This window comes from Cricetulus griseus, chromosome 5 (genome assembly GCF_003668045.3).
Source record: "Cricetulus griseus strain 17A/GY chromosome 5, alternate assembly CriGri-PICRH-1.0, whole genome shotgun sequence".
Taxonomy (NCBI): domain Eukaryota; kingdom Metazoa; phylum Chordata; class Mammalia; order Rodentia; family Cricetidae; genus Cricetulus; species Cricetulus griseus.
Window position 1 is genome coordinate 177,058,467 of NC_048598.1, and position 9,864 is coordinate 177,068,330.

The 9,864-nt window shown below is 42.4% G+C and overlaps 1 gene segment (V, D, J or C); it reads right to left on the reverse strand.

Annotated features, from left to right (window-relative positions):
• Window positions 1-145: 145 nt before the first annotated feature.
• LOC113836049 lies at window positions 146-3,489 on the reverse strand. The segment is given in 3 exon segments: window positions 146-425; window positions 3,029-3,338; window positions 3,444-3,489. Coding segments are annotated over 3 exon segments (636 nt in total).
• Window positions 3,490-9,864: the final 6,375 nt, after the last annotated feature.

A 9,864-nucleotide genomic window follows, 5' to 3' on the forward strand; every position in this document is an offset into this window, starting at 1 on the left:
TCAAAATGCTCCATCGCAATCCTGGGCTGCCCAAAGCTGCCAGCCTCCATGGATGTACTGAAGAGCTTTTCTGCAGGAACTGTACTTGGGGGGAAGCCCAGACATCGGACTGCTAAGGTCGACAGCCCAGGCCAGGATGACCTCTTCAGGTTCCAGTAAGGGGGTCACAGGTGTGTTCCAGCACCTCTTCCTCCAAATATGCAAGCACCATGGCTTTGGGTAGCTTCTCTCTCTTATCTCTCTTTATTGGAGCAATGAGTGACCACAGGCTCTCCCCTGTGCCAGTGTCTTTAAGTGGGGACCCTGAGTCACAGCCATTGGAGGTGGCCGTGTCCTCTGAGGTAGATTTCAGTATTTCTAGCTCCCTGATTAAGTCTTGCCTGTACTGCTCTGCCTCTTGTACAAATTCATCATTGATGTCTAATCTACTCATAATTGTACATGAATAGGACACAAGAACATAATTACTGCATCCATCGTGTAGGTGTGTACACACATGCTTTTCTTATTTTTAAATTTTATTTAATCTAAATTTTCAGCTTCACACCTAATTTCTCACAGATTTTTTTAATCACCTCCCTACATTCCCTGTTATATGTGTTTCTTCTCTCTTTTAAAAAACAGAAAGAAAAATCACAAATATAAAAAAATTCAAAGAAGTCCTTGTTTTGTTCTCCTAACACTCCTGTGAAGTGTGGTTGATGTAACCTGGGACTCTCTGCTGTGGAAAACTGACTTCCTCACAGCATTTGTCAATTGTGAGTGGCTTCATTGCTAAGTTGGGACTTAGTGTCTACTGCCAATGCTCCATGCTTGTATTTTGTCTGGCTTGTGTGAATGGAGTCCTTAATTGGTCTAAACTGTAAAACCCTGGAGTCAGATATAGAGGAAAATGCAGATAAATCAGAGAGAAGAAGGAGCCAGTCAAAGCCACTTTACCTCCTTAGATTCCCAGCAGAAAAGAGAGCAATTTTCTTTTTCTTCTAGTTTATATCCCTTCCCCACCCAAATATGACCTCCTTTCCCTGCCCAGCCATCTCACTTCCTGTCTGTCCTGTCAGTCCTCCAGACCTCTATGGTTAGCTAGTGGAATGCTCCAGTTTTGATCTTCAGACAAGCTTTATTTGTCCAACCAAGAAATCACCATAAGCTTGAGCTTCTCCATGTCTTGTTAACAGTCTCTGTGAGTTCACATGTGCATCTGTTATATTGTGTCCTAAAAAAACGGTTTCCTTATTGCTGCCCATACCTTGTGGTTCTTGCAATCATTCCACCCACTCTTCTTCATAAGTTCCTGAGCACTGACGGGAGGGTTGTGACAAAGACATGCCATTTAGGAATAAGCATGCCAAAGGCTCTTTCTCTCTAGAGGTAGTCACGTTGTGGATTTAATTTTGCTCTTCTTAAACACAGCAGTGTGTGAAGCAGAATATTGGGGCAGCTGTCTGAGCTCTGCTCACAACTGCAGAGTCATTTCTGTCCCTGAGATATGACCTCATCATAAAATAGCACCTTCAGTTTTCTTTAAGTAGAGTCTTGTGGAGTTTTCTACTATACAATGTGGAAATCACCTCTGGCATAAAACCATTTTTAATGGACAGGACTAGGTCTGTCCAACCTTCCAGACTCAGCCAATGGAATCTGTCATTTCTTGCTCTCCCTGACAGGACTGCCGCTCTCTCCACTAACCTCCATGTTCCTTGTATGTTACTAAATTTCAATTCTGCATTCCTGTCAGTGACTGGGGCAGTGTTAGTTTGAATTGCAAGGTCCCCCAGTGGCTCCTGTTTTGAATACTTGGTCCTCAGTTAGAGCAACTCTTTGGGCAGTAATAGCAGGTGTGGTCTTGTTGGAGAATGTGAGTGCATGGTAAAAGGCATTGAGGTTCTACAGTTACATGGTATTTTCAGTGTGTCTCTCTGCTGCCTGCTTGAGGATCAAGTTGTTAGCCCTCAGCTGCTGCTCCTGTCACTGTGCCTTTGGTTTGCATATCTTGGATACTAATGCTTGGAAACTGTAACAGCAATTAAATGATTTCCTTGTAAGCTGTATTTGTCATGGTGTTTTGTCAAAGCAATAAAAAAATTAGGTAAGACAGATATTCTTAAACTTTTGGACACAGCGGGGATCAACTCAGAGAACAATCTGGAATTTCGGTGGCTCTTAGAGAAATGAGCTGTCTCTGTCACTACTCAGGTGTCACCCATAGAACCAACATGATCCCTGTTAGATTTAGATAAAATGGCCAATTGTGTGTCAGAGATTTTCTAGGTGAGCAGATCTAGCTTCTCATGAACATTAGCATGTGAGGAGATACATATGTTCAATACTTTCCGGGTGATGCAATTCCACTTAGGGCTCTTGTGGAAGACAATAACTCATGCTGAACACGCCATTTCCACACAGACACAGACTTTACCAAAGGAATCAGTTTGTACAAATTCCATGATGAACAGAGAGGGAAGTCATAAAAATAAATTAGCCACAAAAAAGAGGATGTCAGATGTGAACCTGATGTTTACAGTCAGCAGGGAGAGGAGGGGAGGTTTGAGTCTTGGGAGTGATTGTGGTTCAGTGTCTGGGTCCACTTTCCTCTTGATTTTCCCTTAAATATAGAAGCAACTCTAATAAAGAAATGTGACACAGGATCTCACTGAACTTGAGAAAAAAGACACCAGAACACCCATGAACTTCCTCCTGTGACATCAGTGATATACTGGAGATGTTTTTACCCTCATCGCTGTCACTTTGCATTTTGTTCATCGGAGACTCTGCCTCCAATTCTTAAATAACAGCAGAAACACAGGAAATGTATTGAGGATAATAGTCACCTAGTGCAAAACTATTAAGAGAGACTTTCTGGGAACGGTAAGATGAAAGGACCCTAAGCTGCAGATAAGAGTAGATAGTTATGTCTTTATAATCTCCTGGGATGGATGTGTGTTCTGTGTGTGCTGTGCGCCCCCTGGTGGTCGTGAGCGGCCTCACAGTGAGGTTTTTGCCTGGGTTCACACTGAGATCTCCTCACTGTGTCTTAGCACAGTAATAAGTGGCGGTGTCCTCAGACTTCACACTGTTCATTTGCAGGTACAGAGTGTTCTTGGCATTGTCTCTGGAGATGGTGAACCGGCCCTTCACGGATGTTGCATACTTTATGGTACTGCTATCAGAGTAAATTAATCCAACCCACTCCAGCCCCTTCCCTGGAGCCTGGCGGACCCAGTGCATCCCGTAGCTGCTGAAGGTGAATCCAGAGGCTGCACAGGAGAGTTTCAGAGACCCCCCAGGCTTCACCAAGCCACCCCCAGACTCCACCAGCTGGGGTTCACACTGGACACCTGCAAACATAAAAAATCCTGGTCAAGAAATCATCACACATGTCTATTGTCCCTCAGATTAATGTCCAGTCACACAGTCAGCATCTACTGCTCTCCATAAATTACCTTTTAAAAGAGCAACAAGGAAAATGCAGCTCAGCCCCAACTCCATGCTGACCCCTGAGTGAAGTCTTGGGATCCACAGCTGAGCTCCTCTGTCTGAGCTGTAAGGTCAGGACTGGGCTGCTTTTCATCAGCAGAGAGAGGGCTCATTTGCATGTCTTCCTGCTTTATAGCAAGCTATGTAGTGGAGCCTGGAGATGACAGGTTCTGGATTATTTGTTAGTGTGCTGGGTTTATAATGTTAATGATGGAAAATTGGCATAAATTTCGTCATTTCCAGTTGTCATCTACTTCCTTATTAATCCTTGCAATCAGAAGACATGTTTTGATCTTCATTTCAGCTCAGCTTTCCATGTTATAGTTAATAAATAGCAGTAACTTTGCTTTCTATTGCTCATTTAGTTAGTGTTAGATTACTGTGTGGGCCTCATCACTGAAGGACATAAAACTTCCCATGTCTGCTCCAGTTATGAGTGTAGCAGCTTCCTCAGAGTGAAAACTCCCTCTCTGTAGAGGGATAATGAGAAGTGCCTGAATCCCGGTGCTCTGATAATCACATGCATGAGGCTTTTCCAGACAGTCTGTGAATTTCTTTTTGTGTGTGTGTGTGAATTTCTTGTCATCATCTGATTCAGTTTCCTTCGCTGCATGTTTACCTATTTGTTGCTAGAAATGGGGAGTGACTGAGAAGCTGAACTTCAAGTCAGGGCCCAATATTTGATTTCTGCATGTCAGCAGATGGCCCTGTCAGAGGAGCAACAGGTGGCCATTGAAGTTCAGGTGTCAGGCCACCAGGAGATGAAGCCCTGGTGGGTGAATCCCTGATAGGCAAAACCTGGAGTCCACAGACCCCAGAATGTCTTTGCTTCCACTGTGCCTTTACGTGTTTGCTGCTGCCATCTTCTCTGGTATCTTACATGGTGTTTGGATGTAAGGAGATCCCCACTGCCTGTAATACGGTCTGACTATCTCAGGGAAATATCCAGTTCTAATGCATGTTTTTCCTTATGGGTTATTAGGATGATTTTTCTTAAGCTGTTCTATATAATTGATAATAAGAAGATCAGTTTAATTGACATTTGATGATGAAAAATAAATACATGCTAGTATCACTATAGCGAGAGCCTATGAGTTTCACCTCCAGGGATGCTTAGACTGTACTTCAGGTTAATGATTAGGGAAAACAATTGAATCCCCAGGAGCCAGGCTGTCTTAGATTATTTCTATCCTAATGTTGAAAGATGCATTCACAGGTTGCATGTGAATCATAGCTTCAACCAAGCCTGAAAATAATTTCAGGTTGGATTAGATGATTTGATAGTAGCTTTGAGATGAAATGTCCCAGAAAATAATCTGAAGTTCACAAGGACACTTAGATGAATTATAGATTCATTAGGTGAGGGTCACAAATACAAAGCAGCACAATTATTGTTAGCTGACATGCTTTTATGCTTAGGATTGGTTGTCCATCAAATATGATGATTAATTCCTTGTTTCGTGTTGTGCCCTCAGTCTCCTGATATAAAAACAGTTAATGAGTGGGTATGCACCCCAAAGATTTAAAGTAGAGCTGACAGTTTTCATGTACAAAAGTTTAGATTTCTCATTCTTTTAAGATTTTGTATAAGGATAATGTTACTTTTCAAGATAAAGAATAAAATGATCGGTCCTTTCTTTGTAGCTACAAAATGCAACCTGCCAGTAAAAGAACTGGGTGAGAAGAATACCTTGCTTGCTGACACATTTAATCTGTAACAAGTTATTTGGCTATGGATGCACACATGTTCTTGTGAACAGTTCTTTTTCACCTGTAATGTGTAAAACCTTTAATCACTAATGGGATATGGAAAATATCCTGTTTTTTTAAAACTTACATTCATTGTAATTATTCACTTAAAAATTGAATATAACAACAATGTAATTTTTATATTGCTTGAAAGATTTTGCTGTGGTCTAAAAGCATAAGGGAAAAATAAGGATCCGAGGAGGAAAACATCAAGAGAACAAGAATGGACATTTCCGGTAAGAAAAGAGAACAGAGATTATAGGACACAGAGGAAAGAATACAGAAAAAGAATAAAGAAGGAAACCATCCAGAGAGTGTGCTTGTCTTTCCACCTAACCCCCCTCGGATAAAAAACGTCATGGACCCTGACTCCATGGATTCTCTTTGAGCTGTTTGCTGCTGGAGGCTGGGCCCCCAGGCAGGGAAACAAGTCCTCCAAATGCCCTGCACAGCCTCCCAGAAAGATGGGCTCAATTCCATCACACTACCACTTGTCTTTAATTTCTCATTCTCATTCAAGCTCTAACCCAGGCAATTGTAAGTCCTAATTCTACCAGGTGTCCTTAAGTTAGGTTTTCCTTTTCTTGAGTCTACAGAAGTTAACATACAGGATCCATGTCTGTTTGATTTCTCAGTCAATATATTTAATTATGAAGAATGACACAGGATTGCTTAGTGTGCAGCCTCCACTGTGTGAGTGGTGACTGACATGCTGACAGGACACTTGAACCTGTGGCTCTAATATCTGTTAATTTATTAATTCACATTTGAATGGGCTCCAGGTCAAGAACTGTAGATGACCCAGCTGAGCTCTAGGATATCATGGGAGAACAGTGTTGGCCTCCGTGTTTAGCAATGAGTCAAGCAGACTAGAATACAGGTCAGCTCATAGATTTCTGCACATGATATAGACAAAGGAGGGACAGTGGTATTGGGAAGCTTTGGTTTAGAAAACACAGATCTGGGCAGATCTGAACCTGATGGACACTGCAGGGACAGAGGAGGAGAGAGAGAAGATTCCAGACCAGCTAGATTTTATGGTCTAACAATCCTGGCTCTGCCTAAATCCTGGGTTTTTCTTAAACACACATTCTATGAGAATTATAATCATGAAATCTGACCAAGCCTCTGCCTAGAATGTGAAAATATTCAGGAGTGTCCGCCAACTTCTTCACCATGTGATTTCATTGACAAAGGCGGGGTCCTTTATGTCCTCATCTCTATCAGTTTGCATTTAGTTCATGAGGGACTATGCCTCATATTTTTATGATAGTAGAAAAATGTAATGTTTTGAGGACATCGTATCACTTCAGTACATACATGTAGAGAGAATTCCGGGGAAACTTGTTAGATTAAAAAAAAAATTTAGCCCATATAAAAGATAGGATCATGTCTGCATTATTTGCTGGGCTGAACCTGTGTTCTCTGTGTGCTGTGGCCCCCTGGTGGCCGTTGGCGGCCTCACAGTGAGGTTTATGTCTGGGTTCACACTGAGATCCCTGACTGTGTCTATAACACAGTAATAAGTGGCGGTTTCCTCATACTTCACACTGTTCATTTGCAGGTAGAGTGTTCTTGGCATTGTCTCTGGAGATGGTGAATCGAACCTTCAAGGACGGTGCATACTTTGTGGTACTGCTATCTCCATTAATTTCTGCAATGCACTCCAGTCCCTTGTCGGGAGCTTGGCGGACCCAGTCCATCCAGTAGTCACTGATGGTGAATCCAGAGGCTGCACAGGAGAGTTTCAGGGACTGTCCCGGCTGCACTAGACCACCCCCACACTCCACTAGCTGCACCTCACACTGGACACCTGCAAACACAGAGAATCCTGTCAGTAACTGCCAAACAAGCTTGGTATTTACACCACTCTTGTACACAAACATACTCAGTTCCTATTCTTCTCCATAAATTACCTTTTAACAGAGTAACAAAGGAAACCCAAATCAGCCCCAAATCCATGGTGTGGGTGTTGTTCAATGCTGTTCACTGAATGGTGAGACCTGGGAATCCAGGGCTGGGCTCCTTTGCCTGAGCTTCAGGGTCAGTGCTGGGCTGGTTTTCATGAGAAGAGAAGAGCCTTATTTGCATGTCTTCCTTGTATATGATAAGTTCTGTTGTGGGAGCCTAGAAATGACATGTCCTAGTTTGTGTATAAGTGTGCTTGGGATAGTCTGGCAATAAAGATAATGGTTGGAAAGTTTTGTATCATATTAAGATATTCTCCTTGGTAATCAGAGTGTCATCCATTTCATTTATACTGGCAAACAGAAGAAAGATGCATTTTAGTGTTAGTTTCTCCCCAGTTCTCCATGTTCTGGATTATATAGGGTAGTGGACATTGCTTTGTCATGTGCTCTGTAGCTCTTTTCTGTAAGCACTGTCCCCACTGTGTGAGCTTCAACCTTGATGGACATAGCACTCCCTGAGTCGTATGTAGCCCTGAGTCCTGCTGTCTGCTGAGGTTGGGATCCCCTTTTATTGTGACTGAGGTTAGTTTAGTAGAAAAGTTAATATAAATAAAGACAGGATGAAATGTTGCCCCTGATAAAACAGGGGCTTCAGAGGATAGAAAATAAGAACAATGAAATGTCACACAGTTAGAACATGTGAGTTTCTATTGCGGAATCTTACAGACTGTGGCTTATATTAATCATTAAGAGAAAGATCTGAGTCCCAGAAGTCCAACAAGCCCAAATTCTTTTAATCTTAGTGTTGGGAGATGTGCTTACAGGTTTAAAAGTGCATCCACACTGAAAGAAATCTTTTGGAATAACTTAAGGCTAATTGAAGGTGTTTTTGCTAATAGCTTCAAGGAGAAAACCTTGGGAAATAACCTGAAGTTTAAAAAGGCACAGAGTGGAATGAAAGATCCCATTAAGGTCCAGGAAAAAATATACAGCAGCCAGTTATTGTTGGCTAACATGCCTTCCTTGCTAGGATTGGTTGGCGACAAGAGGCAATGATTAATTCCTTGTGCCGTTTTCTGCCCTTACCCTTACTGATATAATATGCAATATATATGCATATAAACAGATCTGGTAATGATTGGGGATGCACCCTGAGGATTTAAAATAGAGATGTTTCTTTTTCATATATAAATTTTAGGTTTGTGATTCTTCTAAGATTTTTTGTAAGATTATCTTTAGAGATAAATAATAAAATTATTGGTCCTTTCTTTGTAACTGCAAAATGCAGCCTGGCAGTAAAACAATATTTTTCTTGCTTTGACATTGTTAATCTGTAACAAATTGCTTGGATATGAATGTATGTTTTCCTTGGGCGATTTGTTTTTCACCTGTAATACCTAAAAGGTGAACCATGTAAGGAATATGGAAAACATGCTATTTTTTTTACTTGTATTAATTGTAAGAATTCACTTGAAAAGTAGAATGTAACCACATAGTAATTTTTGTATTGCTGGAAAGATTCTACTGTGGTAGGTGAGCTGTCAGGAAAAAATGAAGACAGGAGAAGGAAAACACCAGGAAAGATGTAGAAGGAGATTTAGGAGCCAGACAAGAGGGATAGAGGGGACGGATCCCGATAGAAGTCAGAAAAGAAATGAAGAACTGAGCCAGAAGCTGACACAGAGACCTTCAGTGTGTGTGAGTGTGTGTGTCAGTGTGTAAGTGTGTGTGTGTGTCAGTGTGTGTGTCAGTGTGTGAGTATGTGTGTGAGTGTATGTGAGGGTGTTGTGAGTGTGTGAATGTGTGTGTGAGTGTGTGAGTGTGTCTGTGTGCATATGTGTGAGTGTGTGAGTGTGTGTATGTGTGTGAATGTGTGTGCACATGTGTTAGTGTTTGAGAGTGTGTATGAGTGTGTGAGTATTTGAGAGTGTGAGTGTTTGTGTGTGTGTGTGTTTGTGTGTGTGTGTGTGTGTGTGTGTGTGTGTGTGTGTTCCTTCCCTTCTTTACCAGCCCCAGAGATTTAAATGCTGTCCCCCTCACCAGCTCCAGATAATTCAGTTTTACTCCCTCCGATAGAAAACTCAGGTTCATTGGTTGTGAGCTGACATCGTAGGTTTCCTGTCAAACCGGAAGATACTGGAGTCTGGTCCTCAGGGAAGGGATACTGGGGTAGTAAACACACAGTGTGTGCAGACTGCTGTGGTGGTTCTGGGCTAGGAGACATGATATGGCAGGGACTTTGTAGCTTCCAATAAAGCCTGGAGTATATTAAAGGCAGAGACACTGGGCTACAAAGGAGAGTTTGTAAGGAAGAAAGAGGAGGGGAAATGTGCCCCCTGTTGGCAGGGAGGTTTGTGTCTGGAGTCCCCTCATTGTGGAGTCTTTTACAGTGGAAGTGGCTGTGTCCTCAGGTTTCAGGCTGTCCATTTGCAAGTACAGGATGTTTTTAGAATTATCTCTGGAGATGGTGAACCGGCCCTTCACAGATGCACTGTACTGTGTTGTGTAACTAATCGCTTTGTTTCTACTCTCTGCAACCCACTCCAGCCCCTTCCCTGGAGGTTGGCGGAACCAGCTCATGTAGTAATCACTGAAGGTGAACCCAGAGGCTGCACAGGAGAGTTTCAAGGAACCCACAGGACCCATGAAGCCTGCCCCAGACTCCACCGTTCAACCACAACTCCATGGTGAGAGGTCTGTGTTCAGTGCTGATCCCTGAATGGGAGAG